The sequence below is a fragment of the Lagopus leucura genome, unplaced genomic scaffold (genome assembly GCF_019238085.1).
Source record: "Lagopus leucura isolate 7727_CA_CO unplaced genomic scaffold, USGS_WTPT01 Super-Scaffold_100014, whole genome shotgun sequence".
In the NCBI taxonomy this organism is placed as follows: Eukaryota; Metazoa; Chordata; class Aves; order Galliformes; family Phasianidae; genus Lagopus; species Lagopus leucura.
The window spans coordinates 4739839-4758394 of NW_024962268.1; the positions used below are offsets into that span (position 1 = coordinate 4739839).

General features: G+C 38.0%; 1 protein-coding gene across 1 annotated transcript in view; it reads right to left on the reverse strand.

Moving 5' to 3' along the window:
* The window catches only part of HOMER1 (homer scaffold protein 1), an 87899-nt gene that overhangs the window by 16579 nt on the left and 52764 nt on the right, over positions 1 to 18556 (reverse strand). The window contains exon 6 of the mRNA XM_042875417.1: positions 6019 to 6175. Within this exon, the coding sequence (XP_042731351.1) occupies positions 6019 to 6175 (157 nt within the window). The remainder of the gene's footprint in view (positions 1 to 6018; positions 6176 to 18556) is intronic.

Consider the following 18556-nt stretch of genomic DNA (forward strand, 5'->3'; position numbering starts at 1 on the left):
AACAACAGAAATAATAACATAAAATTTACTGATATATATTTACTAATATACACTGCATTACTCCCCCCCACCACACTCAACAGAGGATATGAGTCTGCTGTGTCTTGCAGATAGATGACTCAGGCACCAAACCTAAAGCCACAATCGAATTATATATAAACCACAAAATATAATATTAAATTGCACTGAACACAGCAGCTAGAGCTGGAAGTACAGTTCTTAATTTTGGAAGCTGGTTTATTCTGTACAAAACTGTGACCTTTATAAATGAGCATATCTATCTAATGCATGGAGATGTACTCACATCTTTCTTCTCCAGCAGGAAAGATTATGTAATAGCCATCTTGGGCACATAAAACAACAACTACATTGCAGCTAAACACGCAAACTAATTTCCAAAATTTTCTTTCTCCTTGAAGTAAATTTTTCTGTAAGTATTTCTATAAATCATTTATTCACTCATTTTCAACACAGTTCCTTTATGATCAAATAGCATTTGACTTTTGAATTGGTATCATGTACAAGCTTCAGCATGGCCAACTCCAACTAGATATTTTCCATTTCGCAGGACTTGAATCATGGTCCTGAATAATCTGTTCAATCCTAGAGCTGGGTCTAACTTCAAAGTTGGCCATGCTTTCAGTGTGGAGTAGGCCAAGGTAAGTTGCAAGTTCCCTTCCATGTAAAATGATTCTGTGATACTGTGAAACAAAGATGGATTTTGTCTCATTTGACTAAAAGCATTTGTAGAGGACTATCTAGATGATTATCTTATGGAGAGGGACCAGCACTTACAGAAGCAAATTCACAGACTCTACTAGTAAGTTTTCTTACACTAGTACACTTGTTTACATTTTTGCTTCTATACGGATTATATATATAAAAAAACATCACCATCTTAGACATGGTATGTAACTTTTATAACGTCAGGGGAGATGGATTCCATAGCTTAACAGATAAATATCAGACACATGTACAGACTGGGAGAATAGAGCAAATTCCTGCCAAAAAGGAATTAGAAGCACAGGTGGATTGTAACCTGGACATGAGCCAGCAACGTGCCCTTGCAGCCCAGAAAGCCAACCAGATCCTGGGCTGCATTAAAAGAAGCATCAGTAAGGCGAGGGAGGTGATCCTGCCCTTCTACTCTGTGCTGGTGAGGCTTCCCCTGGAGTGCTGCATCCAGGTGTGGAATCCTCAGTACAGGAGAGACATTGACTTGTTGGACAGTGTCCAGATGAGGGCCACAAAAATGATCCAAGAGATCTCTGTGAGGAAGGCTGAGAGCACTGGGGCTGCTCAGTCTCGAGAAGAGAAGGCTCTAGGGAGACCTGAGTGTGGCCTTTCAGTATCGAAAGGAAGGATATAAGAAAGAAGGGAACAGACTCTTTAGCAGGGTCTGTGCTGATAGGACAATGGGAAATGGTTTCAAACTAAAAGAGGGGAGATTTAGATTGGATATAAGGAAAAAAATTTCTTACACCAAGAGTAGTGAAACACTAGAACAGATTGTCCAGAGAGGTGATGGATGTCGGATCCTTAGAGACATTCAAAGTCAGGTTGGACTGGGTTCTGAGCAACCTGACCTAGCTGTAGATGTCCCTGTTCACTGCAGAAGAGTTGTACTAGATGATTCTTAATGTTCCTTCCAATTATAGGGATTCTATGATTCTTTGGTAAGAACTCACTGAGAACAAGACTTGTGGGTTCTGGTGGACAAAAAGCTAGACATGAGCCAGCAGCACGCACTTGCAGCCTGGAAGGCCAACTGCATCCTGGGCTGCATCAAAAGAGGGGTGGCCAGCAGGAATAGGGAGGTTGTTGTCCCACTCTGCCATCATGAGGCCCCATTTGGAATACTGCATGCAGACCTGGGGCCCCCAGCACAAGAAAGATGTGGAGCTGTTGGAGCAGGCCCAGAAAATCGGAGGGCTGGAGCACCTCTTCTAAGATAATAGGCTGAAGCAGCAGGAGTTTGTTCAGAATGAAGAGAAGGCTGTGGGGAGATCTCATTGTGGCCTTCCAGTACTTGAAGGGGATTTAGAAGAAAGCTGTGGAGAGACACTCTGTCACAGTGTGTAATGACGGGTGTAACAGCTTTAAGCTAAAAGAGGAGAGATTTAGGTTAGAGGTTAGGAAGAAATTGGAACTGGATGAGCCTTAAGGTCTCTTCCCACCCCAGCCATTCTGTAATTCCATAATTCTACGATAAACCAAACAGAATGACTATATCATACAGTTTCATAACACTCCTTGCTACTGAATGTACCATAGCCAACAGTATCCAGATGCAGCATTTCACAAGCACATTTTCTGTACGTGTAATGGAGAAATATCTGTATCGCAATTTCTTTCTGAAATGGAGCACTATTTCAAATTGAAAGATCAGTTTCCAACATGTGGGATAGAACAAATAATCATCTATTAATGAATGTAGCTAATAGTGATTGCCAATAGTAGGACAGCAATATGAAGAAAAAGGGATCATCTATCATCACAACTCGCTCATCTTGTCTCACGGGTCTCTTAGCTGTGGGCAGGAAATTCAGTTATTGTTGTTGTTCTGTTTTACTTTTTTAATCTTTGTTGGATCAGAACTGCACTGTCTCCTCTTTGCCTAAACTTATTAATACATATTATTATGAAGAATGCCACTTCATTATGTCTATATTTTAGCAAAAAGTTATTCACTGTAAAACCTATCTAGTGGTCAAATCTACATGAACTTCTGTAGTGTAGTAATCATGATATAAGTTTATAATCTACATAAATTTATCAGCTATGATTATTATCTTTCATTCACAAAACTGAACCGCAGGTTAGAGCTTCCACCATTCCAAAGGGGATGCTTAAATGAGACAATTGAAAGCCTCCATGCAAACATATATTGAGCTTGTGCCTCAATAGAATCTTTCTGAAGCAAAGCAATTTTGCCATCATCTGCCAATCTCTTGAATTGAAAATAATCTGCAAAAAAAAAGCACCAGTTTTAATTACACTTCATGCATTTCATCTAGACAGATTAACACATGCAGTTAGGGTCTATTGCAAAATGTTATTCTTCCCGATTCTTCCCAACTCATTTAGCTGGGATTGCAAGATTCTCGTTTCAAGTCAGTCCAGATATAGGACATTTTCAACAGCCTGATACTTGCTATGGTTTCCCAGGTCATAACCTGTTCCATGATTGTTCCCTAATGTGACCTGCAATCTTAGCTGTTAGCAAACACTAGGTGAGATGACACTACAAAAAAGCAGCATGGAGGGCAGAACAGGGTGGAAGACCCATGGACAGACTCCATAATCTTTGCAGGGATGGGGACACAGTGATACTATTGGAACTGATAAGCTGCATTGTTGTAGTGAGCCAGCCATGAACCAGCAGTTTTCCACCTTTCTGTTTGACTAAAGTCACTCAAGCTCCATCTTAAAGTAAGAAAATAGTATACAAATGCCTTAAGAGAAGAGAAATGGAAGGGAAGATACCACTGCTGACTTCCAAGATCAGTCAATGGGCTGAGCTTCCCTTCCTCCCCATAGGGACACCTATTGGATAACACTTGCAAACAGAGTTGTGCAGAGTGCTGCCCATGGGAAACTTAGGAATATGTTGTACAGAGTCATTCCCTAATTTAATGCATTTGCACTTGGAAACATTATTCTTATTTTCAGTCAACCTCACGTGCTTTGTACACAGCTCACTTACCAACAGCAATCCAAAATAACCTGTACTCCTGTTCCTTTAATAAGCTGCACTGTTCACTAATCCAGCCATGAGAGTTCTCATTGAATGCTGACAAATTCCTTAAGGGTCATTGTGAGAGCCCATTTGAACATGACTAGATGAATTGGTCAGTGCGCTACTTGTGAATCCATAATTGTGATAATGCTCTACTGAACGTGATCAGACTTAGAGTGTTGAATTGGACATCATCCAGAATCTAAGCCTAGCCACCCCTACACTCTGATATCTGAGTACAAGCTGGAATACAAATGGGGTTATTTTCTGCCAAACTTCTCAGTGACTACTAACTTCAAGTACTGGAAGCCTTCAGTGGACAGGTTCAGTGCAGGTCTGAGAGAAACTTTTGCAGTTTGGCTAACTACAGTTTCCATATCTTATTTTGTCCAATAGAGTTCACCATATAAAATCAAATTAAAAGTCCGCTGTGTTTGTACTTGACCTTTCCCATCTGTCAGTTTATTCCAGAATACTGTTTTCATGCACAAAAGCATACAGAATCATAGGATGGCCTGGGTTGAAGAAGACCACAATCATCTAGTTTTTACTTTCCTGCTCGCCAACCACCAGACCAGGCTGCCCACAGCCACATCCAGCCTGACCCTGAATGTCTCCAGTCTTTCTGGGCAACCTATTCCAGCGCATCACCACCCTCTGTGTGAAAAACTTCCTCCTAATATCAACCTAAACCCCTCATTTCTCAGTTTAAAACCACTCCCCCTTGTCCTATCATTATCTACCCTTGTAAACAGTCGTTCTTCCTCCTGTTTATACGCCTCCTGTTAGTACTGGAAGGCCACAATGGAGGTCTCCCCAGAACCTTCTCTTCTCCAAGCTGAACAAGCTCAGTTCCATCTGTCTTAATTTCAACTGGGATGGAATTGTTTACTACAAAGTGTTTGGTATGATGCTATGTTTTGTTTCTAGGAGAAAAACAATGTTGATAACACACCAATGATTACAGTAGCCTGCTAACCAGTGTTGCATAGAGCCAAGGCCACTCTCAGCAAAGAGTCCAAGGAGCTGGGAAGGAACAGAATCAGGACAGCTGTCTTAAACTTGCCATATGATATACCATATAACATCAAGTGGAAGGAGTTCTGAAGGGGGTGTCAGTTCATCTTGTTCTCTTCTGCTGATAGTGGGGCTAGCTGAGCATCAGTCGGGGAATAGTGACCAATTACTTATGCATCACTTATTATAACACATATACATACACATATACATTTGTCATAATTATTATCCTTTTCTCTATCTTAGTAAATAGTTTTATCTCAACCCACAGATTCTACTTCATCTTTTTCTATTCTCTCCCCATCCTGCTGGGAAGCAGATGAGTGAGTGAACAACTGTGTGAAGCCCAGCGACCTGCTGGATTAAATCACAACAAGGTCCTTTGTTTTGTTTGTTTGTTTGTTTGTTTGTTTTCCTTAAGTTAATTTCCTGATAATAACAAAACTATAATAAATTTCCCAAAGTACATCTTTCCTCCATACATGTCTTATGGCTGCCTTCACTTTGCACAGAAATATGTCTTAAGCTACAATTACAAATTCATGTGGATAAAACAGAATGATTTATAACAATATATTAAATATTACATAGGAAAAGAGAAAAGAAATTGTATACTTATATTCACAGCGCAGCTTTCAATGTTGCATATTCTTTATTCCTCCCAGAAGAGTGTTACTCTTACCTGCACTAAGCTCTAACTTCTGGTTTGTCAAAAGACTTCTGTGAAAGTAGAGAATGGGATCCTGTCCCTTTTATATGCATGCAGGAGCAGATCTTTAATTGCACATTGTGAGCTTGATCCTATGCTCAGTTTTCTTTGGGTGCAAGGACAAAAGGAAGCTGTTCTGCTTCAGCACCTCTGGAAACTACAAAAGGATTTCTTTAACTTACAGATCTGATGTCACATTTCTATGGGCTTAAAGGCAAGAGGACGCTGAATGTAATGACTCCATAGCACTCTATGGAGAAGGCTCTGAAACAAATATGATGCAGCTGACATAAAATGAAGATTGAATGCTGGCAAGAATGTTCTATGGTTCACAGCTTAGGTAACTTTTGCTGCAAAAAAATCCTCTACAGAAAAGGAACTGATAAAAAAGAACTTCCTGAGAAACTCCTTGTGCTTTAAAGTGGTCATTATTGTCTGAGTCAAAGATTTAGGTAAATCTTCAACATTATGCTTATTTGTTCTATTTCAATATGAGTAAACATATTCACCAGTAGTTCCGTCTCACTGACTCTGGCTGTTTGACTTGACTTACGCGCTTATGAAGACGTTCTGCTTCCTCCTGATATGCAGCAAGCTGTTGTTTCCATTGTTTTACATTGGCAGTGGACTCCAGCAGGGCTGCTGTGAGCTTAGCATTATTACCCTTGAGCGTGGCCAGTTCTGCCTCCCAATGCTTGCTGATTGTCGAACTGCAAGAACAGAATGAGAATCCTCAGACACCTCCATGACTAAATGTTCAAATGAGAATGCAAGTGCTCAAATATCCAAGCTTTAAATGCAAAAAATAGTCATCAACAGAATTCTTAATATAAATATGTCATTACTGGAAAACAACCTCTAATCTCCCAGCTCAACAGTTATTTTGTTTTAATAAAATGTTAAGGATGATGAAATACACATCAACTTCCCAAATGCAACACCTCGTAATTTTACCATATGCATATGATTAGTCGTCATTTTAACATATATGTATTAAGTGCTTTTTCAACCTATTCCTTAATGAAAGATATTGTAGAAAGAGATCTGTTACAAGAGAAATAATGTAGTGCTGTGGAACTACAGCTTAGTAGCCCTAATGCAAGCCTTCTGTGACTGACATATACTTTATACTTCCTTTTTTAAAATTAATTTATAATTAAAGTTCGAAGATCTTATATTTCAACATCATAATAGTGTTAATTATTCTTCAGTAATATTGGCAAAGAAGCTAAAGATCAAGAACCACAGAGATTTTTTCCATTACTGCAAATTGGATTCTGGTGGTGGGGTTTATTGAGCAGCTTATGAAGGAACAATTCCTGCCTATAGTTTAGTTATTATCTGAGCAAATACAGGTCTTTAGTTTTCAAAGATAATTAGTCAACCATCATCTGTAGACTCCATCCTTATACTGAGTATGCAAAGGAAAAAAAAATGTCAGACCTATCAGGTGAATGTATTAGTATTCAAACAGGTCATCATTGTTTACTTTTATAAAGACAGCAGCATATGAGGTGCACACCTACATGGAACATACAGAGAGAAAATAATTCCTTTTCTCTAATCAGGTTACTGTTAAAAGCACCATTGAAAACCAATGATTTGTAACTTCAGTCAAAATGACTTTGCATTTAAGGTGAATTATGAGTAATTATTATAGTCTATTTCTCATTATTATAATGCAATATGTTGAATTATATTTTGCATTTAAATTTATAGGTTTATCTGAACTTTGCATATAGAAGCAATGAAACATTCTGCCACCATTTTACCCACTAGGTTTCTTTTTTTGCAATTGCATATGCATAGCCCGTCCCACAAAAGCATGTTTCAGAAACATGATAATTCTTAGAGAACTTCCTGAGGTGTTCAAAGCCAGCCAGTCATCAAGTAATATTCATTATCCATTCAGATCACATTTACTGTTTCACTAACATGGGATGTCTGATTCTTCCATGCTCCAGCATTTTCTTCCAAATATATTGTGACATCCCCATGAACAGGAATACAAGTTCTTTCAGAAGAGGAACGTGGGTTCTTTCAAATTGTTCTAGCATTGCATGAACTATTCAACTAATTAGAAGTTTGCCACCAAAAATTTTAAATTTTAAATGACTAAACTAATAATCCCATTTCATCAGGGAACACTGACTCACATATTAAAGAAGATGAGAACAAATTTTTGAAGCAATGTCTATGCTTCTGTTTCTCTTATCAAATTTTCATCTACAATAGCACATCATATCAACAAATTCTGTGAAAATTCTAGTTCATCACCACATTCCCATTTCTTTCTGGATGTTCTGATCTTGCAAACAAATGACCACACCAACAGGTTCATGCAATTGGCTATATTCAATAGCTCCAATACAGCAGGACAAGTAGCAAACTGTGTGTGACACCATTCCTGCTTACAAAATGTATCATAATACTCATCTTTCCTCAAGAAGAATTACACACACACACAAGACTATATTCAGTTAACACAGCGGATTATAAGCTATGTGTCTTATTATTATTATTACAGAGGTGAATCGTTTGACCACTTCATATCACAATTGAAGACACTAAAAGGGAGATGAAGGGTTTAGCTTGCACTGTGTATACTCACAATGATACAGGTAAGCTTTTATAAGCTCAGAAGATCTCAGAAGACAGAGTCTAAATTAATGCTGAGTAACCATGTGAGTGGGTTTCATAGTGTCTCACTTTCACCTTTGCTCAGTACCCTAACTATCCTGACAAGAATCCTGCTCATATCTTTTACAGATAGTGCTATTGCTCCATAAAATAGAAGTATATTACTTAAATCAGTCTGTTGTGTACTGTCACATATAAAACTAATTTTTCAATTACTTAGGATTATTCTGTTTCTTCTCATAAAAGTCCGCATTCTCCCACATAAATACAATGTGATGGATATCAATATGAGAAAACAAAGAATCAAAGGCATGGATTATTTTTTTGTATTAACATACTTCTTAAAATCATAATCTGATTAAAATAGCCTGCAACCCATTGTAGGAGTGCTGATTTAGCTTTTTCAAACAACATATTGAGAAAAAAAGAAGTATGCTTTGTGGATTATTTTTATTAAAACTGGACTTATTTAGATTTAAATTAATTATTTTAGGAACTGATAAAATGTACAACAGGCTGCTCTCAAACCATACTAAAATTACCTGTATTAAGGTCTATACCTACAGGGCTACACTGGTTCAAATTTATCTACAGCTCCAGAGTAAAGAAGGAGAAAGACAAACTTTAAGCTCAACAGCAATTCTCCCTTAGGATAGAAAACTCTGGGGCTGAGACCTGGGGTGGGAAACATACAGGTCAGAAGCTGAAAGCACACACACAGGTAATCCAAAATCATAACCAAGCCTATGGCTAGCACTGCAGTCCCTCAGGATACATATAAGAGGGCTACATATACTCTTTAAAGCCTTTTATTTAACTACTGATTGAAATGCTTTTTGCTAAAAGGAATTGATTTTGCCCTCAGTGTATTAGAGTGCATCATAGGAAATACCAGCAAAGCTCTGTCTTAGTGCAGTCTTCATGGCTGCAAACATCTGAAACAAACACAAATATATTTGCTCATCTGAAATGGCAACATGCATTCAGTGGTGAAAGTGATCCAAACAGCAATGCAGTTCCTGACAGACACACTGAAAGGCGTTCTGCACTGCAGCTCAAAGAGCAGAGCAGTCTGTGTACACAGGATGACATGAGCACAAACATATCTGCAGCTTAAGGATTTGACATGCCTAACTATGTTTTTTTGCTGTGTTCTGAAAGCCATGCACCCTTTTACTGGCACTACCACGATTTTAATACACATTTCTTCAGTCCTGTCACAGTTAACAACACTGGATTCATGGCACACTTAAAGTTTTAAGATGGTTTTTCAAAAAAAGAAACACCCTTCACACTTTGGCTTGTTGCCCCTTTCTCATCATGAAAAGTTCTACTGAACGCGTGCAAGTATTGTAGCAGAAGATGAAGCCTAGTAATTGCCTTTGTGAAAATTCTGAGTGTCTGAACACAAGATAACAAGCTGTTTTACAAACAGCTGCATCAGTACTTCTGCAGCAGCAGAGTATAAACCAATTACAAGAGAGAAAATGGGCCTGTAATGGTTAACAGTAAAACAGGAGTATTATTGCTTTCACTGACCACAATGTACAAAAATTGTTTCCATAAGAAAGGCTTAGATCATACTGATTGTAAGTAGAATTATCTTCACAGTGTCGACAGTTCATGGGATTGTGAGCACTTCATAGTAAGTAAACATTCCCAGGACCTCTGATCCTTGGTGTTGGCCACCGAATCTCTTACATGGGTAATATCTAAGACCTCCACAGCCAGAACTGTGCCTGGTGTCCACCTTCAAGGCTAAGGCTTCAACATCAGATATTTAACTTCTGTACCACGCAGTACTTTTATCCCTGCTTTAACATGCTCCTACAGCAAAGCACTGTCTAGTATCCTATAGCGTAACTGAGACATCCCTGAAAATTAAAGTAGGGTTCAATGATCTTGCATACCTTTAGGCATTCTGACCAATAAACACTGAGCTGATCTCTGTTCTCACTGGGTATTGGTTACAACTCCAGTAAGTCACCGAGGAATAGCTTTGCTATCTGTCCATCTGTGACCTGAATAGAATGCCAGAGGCTATAAATGAGAATCTTTCTCTGTGAAGTAGGTCGCTTACAGAAAATTAATCCTAAAATCTCCAGTCACCATGTTTAGACAGTTGGAGAAGACTTGCACGGGCGGGGGCAGGGAGCACACATTAATGAGCTGCATTCAGAATGAAGTTATTTCAAGAGATGCCTTCAAGAAACAAAGAAACAAAAGCAGTCCAAATCAAGAGATGTTTTCTGCGATATTGCTTAGTCATTACCTGCTGCACTGTAGGCAATATCAGCACTGTAAAACACGATTTAAGCTTTACTTTAGATTTACAGAAGGGTGTGCAGAATTATGCTTTATTACTATTCTATGGCTTTATTACTAGACATGTTGCTTTAAACTGAACTAATTAGAAATTGGTTTTCCTACTCTACTGTAGTCACAGTTGCAAACCATTGGTCAGGGGCAAGTACATTCTTTTGGTGTCACTGATCTGCACTATAGAGGTATGATGAGAGTCACTGTCTTGGGATGACAGAAATGGGAAATTTGGTTGAATGGAGACTGGAGTACTTTCACTACAACATTTGGCATCTGGTAATAGTAACTAGCTCCACAAGACTTGATACACATGAATGAAGCAGAGTCTCTGCAGCTGCTGTTCAGATTATAAATAGTGGCTGGAAGCAGACCAAGAGCCTGGTGGAATGGGCACTACCAGTCAGCAGGAGAGGAACATCAGCTGGCTGCTAGCAACGTGTTAGCCATGCTGAAAGTAAGGAGCAATCCTTTCTGACAGCTATGCTGGTGAACTGTACAGAGCAGCTCATCAAGCTCAGGGAAGCAAAGGGGACTTGTAATGATTTTGCTCTCTTACAACAGTATCAGGTAGCTCTAGTGAAATCAGTCAGTGTTGCTTCTTCTTCCCTTCAGAAACACATGGTAAGGGTTTGAATTTACATAAAATTCTTGGGTGAATCTTGTAAGGAATTCTGCCCAAGATCCTTATGAAATGTGTCATGTGAAATAAAGTCCTGCAAATGTTCTTGCACAGTGCTGTGAGAACAGTTACTGCTCCTAGCTCAGTAACAAAAACAGTAAATGGTGCTGTAAGGAAAAGACAGTAAGCTTTAAAGGGCAACTTAAGATATCTTCATAAACTCAAGATAACACCAAGGTACTAGGCTGGAAGGGTGAGGACTCTGCAATGGGCTACAGTTGCAGTTGATTCCATTCAGATATGGCTTTGTTAGACACAGATGATGACTGCTGGCACAGAGGATGATAGCAGCATGCCACGAAGTATTCCTGAAAGCTCAAAAGAATCCTCTTTTATTCGCACGGGGTTAAAGTCCTCAATTCACATCCTGATTTAGAAAACATTTCAAACAGGCGTTTTGGGAATTTCACCCATTTACAGAGATATCTAAGGGTATTTCCTATGGCCAGCTATTCAAAGTGGAAAGCTACTTCACAATAGAAAGAATTTAAATATCATGTCTTTAGAGTTTGTCCTGCTGCTCATCCAAAGTACCACATGCCATGTAGCATGAAACTCAAATTTCTTCCTCTTAAATATTCAAAACAAATTTGGAAATAGAAAAGCTTTGCTCAGGCATTCAATTATACCTAACTAGGAGTCATAGAATAAACAGAAAGCTGAAGGAAGAGCAATGGAACAGAAAGGCATCAGGTCCTACCTCACCATTCCAGGAAAAGGCAACAAAGAAAAATCCTGGTCACATAAAGTTGTACAAAGCTGTTTGTACAGGCCTAACAGATTCAAATACTCAAAAGATGCTGAAGTTGTGAGCTTGAGGGACATGGTCATCTACCATACAGTTAAATCGTGAAAGTACAAAACAGCAAAAGAGGGAAAGCTACAGAAGGAATGACAGTTTCTGTAGGTAGGAAGCCTAAGAAATAAAAAAAAAAACAACAAACCAACTATCTCTTTATGACTACTGTTGATTGTGTTTTTATCTGAAGTTGCTATTAACTGGACACATGCAAAAGGAAATGTTATTTGATAACCTGGAATTTATTCTAATAAATGTTAAGTCTTCTCAAAGTTATAATCAGAAGATAATTACCGGGAAATTGCTTTGAGTTAAATATTTTCAGTGAGGACGATGAAAAGCTAATTAATATTCAAAAAAGATTTTATTCTTAATTAGAGCATTCAAAAGAATTTTTAGCAAAGAAAGATAGGTACCCTGGGGAGAGAAGTAGGAATATTAACTAAGCATGAAATATCTGCTCTTCCATGTGGGACAAGGAATATTCATATGATCTGAGTGGAGTTACATCAGCACAAAACAAAGGAAACTTAGTTGTGAATCGGCTCTATAGACTGGAGTAACACACACAGTTTAAATGATAAATTTGTGTTGTAGCAAAAAGGAGGCTCATGAAGCATATTTGAAGTGAGGAGATATTCAGCATCCTTGAGCTCTCAAGTCCTACCTCAGTGCGGATGACAGAAATGCAGAATCTATTCTGAAATTTGGACGAGAAGTGCCTATGAAGATATTACAACTTTCTCTTCCAGGGTGTTTCATACATGACTTTTCATTTGCATTTAACCTTTCAGTTTGATCATGTTTTCACATTCTAAATTTTCTAAAGCACACATGTAGCCCATGGACAGAAAAGCTGACTCTTTGGTGTTCCTACAGACAGTTCTCTTATTAGGCATCTCTTGTCTTACACTGCAGAAAGGTCAAAATCTTTGCAGAAGAGACTTGATGGATGAAGCTGACCAAAGAGGTTGAATAATGGCACAGACTCCTTTCAACTCCTTTCACTGTGCGGCACATGACTACACAATGAAAATCAGTGGCTGTATCCTACTTATCTCCTACCACTTAAATCCAGGTTCTGTACTTCATTAGACAGTCTTAATTCATCACAGGACCTACTGAAACCACAAGGCAGACAACTTTTCAGCATCAAAGCTTATCACTGAGAAATAGACCTCAATTAAATTATATTATTTTTAAGAAGCAAATACTTCATGGAAACACTTTCCACCATATCTCAGAATTACATTCTTCCAAAAAGATAACAAAGCTAGAGACAAAAACGTCCAAGTATGGTGACGTTCACAGCTTTCTGAAACACTGGGAATCAATTGTAGTAGCCTGGAAAGGCACTCCATGGGATGGAGAAGATTGGGTATTAACACAAAATGAATGCTTCAGCTTCCTTATCCATCAGGGATTTAAATCCCATTCCTACCCATGTTAAAGTGGGGCAAAAAGGGAAGAGTCACTCTTCCACACAGAATCAATGAAGAAACTTTCCAAGCTTCTTGCACTGTTTGCTACTGAACTCTGGATGGATTTATAAAATCCATTTAAACTCTGATTTTCATTAAATTTACACTGTTAGCAATTTAATGTCTTAATTTAAAAGCATGTCTTTTAAACATCATTTCACAATGTGAATGACTTGTGAATATCATGGCAGCACTAAGAAAATCTTAATTTTTTCATTTTAATTTCACTCTTTTAAAAAGATCTCAATTTTGTCTTAGTCATTTAATTTTCATACACCAAGGAGACACTGTGTTATCTTTTCATGAAGGTGATACAGCATAAAACAAAATCAATAACTCTGTTTTATAAATTTTAGCCATTTGCAAGAGCAAGCACAACTAATTAATTCCTATGATTTTTCACACAAAACATTAAAACCTTGGAGACCTAAAATTTCATCACATATTCTGAAAAAAATAAAGATTTGTCCTCAGTCCTCTACTGAAATTGCTTATCAATATCACAAAGTATTTTATTCTTATACCTGTAATGTAGCTGATATTATTCAAAACTGATAACCAGTCATGTTTTTAGTCCATTTAGTTAATACAGAATATACGGAACAATTCCTTGCTGTTGCTATGGAGCCGAATACTTCAAATATTGCAACAGAACTAAATTTTCAAAAGCAACCTAAGTTACTTAGGAACTTATGTCTCACTTTCTAAAATGACTAAGTATCTGGCTGTGAAGAAAGTCAACCTGACTAAAGGTGTTTTGGCACTTAATCATTCACTATATAAAAGCAATTACATGATGTGGTTATCAGCAAGTGAGATACTAGGACACAATGACCCTGACATTAAAATGACCTGAATGAAGGCCACTTTCATTCTGTAACTCATCATAATACACAATAATTTAAAGCAGTTTAACCTTAAATTCACACTTTGAGTCAGTACAAATTAATTTTCCAGAGGCCCTAGGGAGACAAAAGCCTGTTCAAAAATCCTACCTCGAACAATGTGCATCGATACAATTCATTCCCTGTCAGTACCATAAAAAATGAAAAGAGTGAATGTGACTGCCCTATGCTTCTCTCAATCATTTATTGAGTGCTACTCTGGTTCTAAGAATTTCACTGAATTGTGCTATCAATTTCATCTCTGTGAATTTGAGCATCTCTCTCACCTTCTCCACAGCCATGCTGTGACAGTAATGTCAAGGAACAGCTCCACCCCTAAGCAGAACAGGGCCCACCGTCCTGAGTGTCTCAAGGCCCTATGAATTTGCAGGCACCCCAGATTTCTCTGGTCCATACCAGACACCAAACTGTGAATGCTGTCTGTATAATCAGACAGGCATCTGCAGAGTCTTCCAAAATCACACCAAAAGGCTCTATGCAATCTTCAGGCATTCCCAGCTGAAACCCTTATGTCCATACATGCTCCACAGTGGCATGTGACAACATGGCCACCAAGGCACTGCATGTATTTGGGAAGGACTATGCACAAACAGAAACTATGTCTTATGCCACAAGGACACAGCACGGGCCCATGCAATAACATGTGAACACTGTTTAGATGCTGGCCCCTGATGTCAAGGCCTGCATTTGGCAGTGTACATGTAGCTGATGAGGCAGCTGCAGCTACAGGCTGATTCTGCAGATATAGCAGTGAAGGCCAGCTTTGCAGAGTGAAGTGAGACAGAACTGCAGCAGAGTGGGCTGAGGAACTACACCACATTGAGCAGTGAGGTGGCTAAAGGCACCTCTCCTGGTCCCATAAATTGAATACCACACAACAGGGTGGAGATCCTTTGCGAAAGCCTTTGCTGCATTTCTAGGTACTTCCTCTGCTTAATTTAGTGTGTGTTGCATCTCTGCCAACAACAGCAGGCATTACAAGTGTTCCAATATACATGTGCTTACACTAGATTTAATGGAACGTTTTTGTCAGTGATACCAGAGGTCACCTTAGTCTCTAAGACCCTCTTATGCTGGTTCCTCTCTTAGTACCACAACAAACTGAATTAAGAAGAGCAGCAATTGCACATGCAGGACCTCATAAATCCTCTATGAGGAACAGAAAGATCTTCCATAAATGACAAATACAAATATTTGGAATAAAGTGCAATAAAGATTCTGAATGAAGACTATCTGACCTCTACCCAGCTAGCACACTAGTTTATATCACAGTATGAAATAATAATAACCACTTGTGCAATTAATGCCTGAACTACAACTGTCAATTTGCTTGTCCTAGTAAATACGATGACATACATTAATTGCAGAGTTGGTATAGGAGATGAACAAGTTTACTTGTTGACAACAGTATCATTTTATTCCATTAAGGGAATAGAAGCTACGTAAAAGCACGGTCTTGATCTTGTAGTGAAATCTGCTTTAAAAAAAAAATGAATAAAAAGATGAAATTTGATACATGAAAGTCTGTTTTCCTATGCACTAGGTTAACATCTAGAAGAAGCATTACTGATACAAGTTTCTCTTGCTCCCCTACTATTAAAAAAAAAAAAAAAAATTCTAGAAAAAAACATAAACATATTATTTTCCTTAACTCACGAGTGGTTGCTAGTTTTTTTTTACTCAATCTAGACTTGTGTGATTTATATGACTTTATTTCCTTCAGTCACTTTCCAGTAAAATGCATAGGTCAGATGATTTGGCTCTTAACTCAACTTATAGATAAAAAGGCAATAAATATAGGCTAGTTCTGCCCAATTCAACACTTAACTGAAACACCAGTTTCAAAAAAGAATCCTCTCCGCTTCAATTTACACATTTATTTTCTAACATTGTGAGTTTTATTTCACTTCATTGATTAGTCATCTGGAATAGGAAAAGGGTACAACAAGCAGCATGATGTGAAGATGTATAAAAGTAAGCTTCCCTAAGCCTCTCACTGCACTGAATGAGTAGGTGAGCCCAGCACTGATAATTTCCTAAACTGCTAAAGTAGAATTAAATAATAACACTCAAATCTCTGAAAAATATAGCAAGAAGATGATACACAATCTATGTTGTCATGTAATTACATTAGTTTTAAGTTTCTACAGTATTTCCTATATGAAATGAATATGAGAGTCCCAGTCATACACAGTGAGTAAAGAACAATTTGCACTAATTAAGCTATTTTAATGATCAACTTAATATGAGTTGCTTACATGAAAAAGCATTTGGTTTGAGACAAACGAACCAAAATCTTACCTCTACATTTATTCTCATGTTTAGAGAAGGAATTTATTTTTTCTTCAGCAAACTAGAGAGTTAAATAATTTACTACTAGCATGAAGCACAATTCACTTAGGAGCGTATTTGCTTTGTTTTGTTTTGATTTTGTGTGGGTCTTGTTATTGCAATGTCCCAAAAGACAGCTTCCAAAATTCTAACTTGAATTTCAAAACTAAAATCTTTGAATTCCATGGAAGAAAGATAGAACATAGTTACACAGAAGTGCCACAGAATAAAAAATGCAGAAGCAATAACCCTACATACAAAGCCCATTACTATGAATTGACCAACAGTCATATTTTATTTCTGTGCACTTGAGAAAACAGAGGCCTAGACATTCCAGGCATTTTTTTTCACCACATTCACCCAGCTCCAGGTTTCTTCATTTGCCAAATGGCTTAAAAGCTGATACAGAAAAACTCTCTTAAATTCTATATCACTGCTGATTTGTGTCCACCCAATTCATTAGTGACAAAACTTGTTGACTATTCAGTGTAACTGTAGAATACCTTGATGATGCTTATGCACTGTCAGTTTTCCAAAATACTACTCAGTGACTTGAATTCATTTCATCAGAGTCATCTGTTACGTGGTCAAAACAGTGATCAACACAAACTGCTTTCTGCCTGTATCACAAAATGTCAGTGGCACCTATAGCGATATTCAAGGTATTCAAAAGAAGCGACACTTTAGGTACAAAAAGGTTCCCTAAAGCATAAAATGCTGAAATATTACAGGCAGTGTTGATCACCATTTAGCTGTGTTCCCCATTCTATTCCTCTAGCTAGCTACTCCACCAGGAAGAGAATGTGTCACGTACTTCATGTTTTTTACATATAAAATATTCCACTTATGTGGTTATTTGTGCCTGCCCTGAAACTTTGCCCACATGTGCAAGACAAAAATTGATACCCTCAGACTTCCACTGCAAAGGGTCTTCCTACCAGAATGCTACAGAAGATCAAAATGATACCCTTCCTGACACAAATATTTTCAGTAACACATCTGCTGTATGTGGGGCCCGAACAATGCTCATGTGCATTCAGGATGCATTCTAGCAAGGCTCAAAACCTTACTTTATCAGCAAGCTTTTACTTGAGCTTTCCAGGAGCTTAAGTTATCGTAACAGGAACTAACACCTGAAGAAGGGAGTCAAATGCATGAAATAACCTACCAAGGAGACAGGGCAGTGTGACAGCAATGCCAGGGAGCACACTGCTGTGTTACCTCTGTGAAAAAAGAGAAGCGCAGCTCTGAATCATAATGTTGGCAGGAGGTACAGTTTTATGCTGGATCTGCTAAAGAGAATATAGTGGATGTAATACACCTCCAGGTGTAGATGTTCGAAAGCTAAAAGAAATATCATCAGATGGCAGATTTATCTGACCAATGTTAGGCACCTATCTAGGATAAAAGGCATTGGGCACAATAGAATAAAAAATTTCCAGGCCCTAATGTCACAAGAAAATGGCAAAATTTCCTGTTTTTCCCCCAGAAAATCCACACCACAGCTTGCTACAAAGGAATTACTACCTTAATTGGGTTTAATTGCATAGCCTACCTATTAGTAAGGGAAAAATCCTTTGTAATGTTAATTCATTTGGCAAAAATGACACAAAGAAAGAGCATGATACTAAGAAGCTAGTGTGGGTCTTAGACATAAAACCAAAATTTTTATTTTATGTGAAAATTAACTGCTCCCAGGCCTTGGTCCTGTATTTTTTGCAGGCGTGAAAAGTGATCAGTAAAAGCACGCAAAGCTAAATAGCTTATGAAATTCAGCCAGCACTACTCCACATAAAATCTAGACAAAAATTACTTTGATTATGTGTGTTTTTTTTTTTTTTGCATAAGAGCTTCATTTGAATATGAGACAATTATTCTAAAAAATACACCAGATACTCATGGTGTATGTTTTTAATATAGAGAGTCTTCTGCTT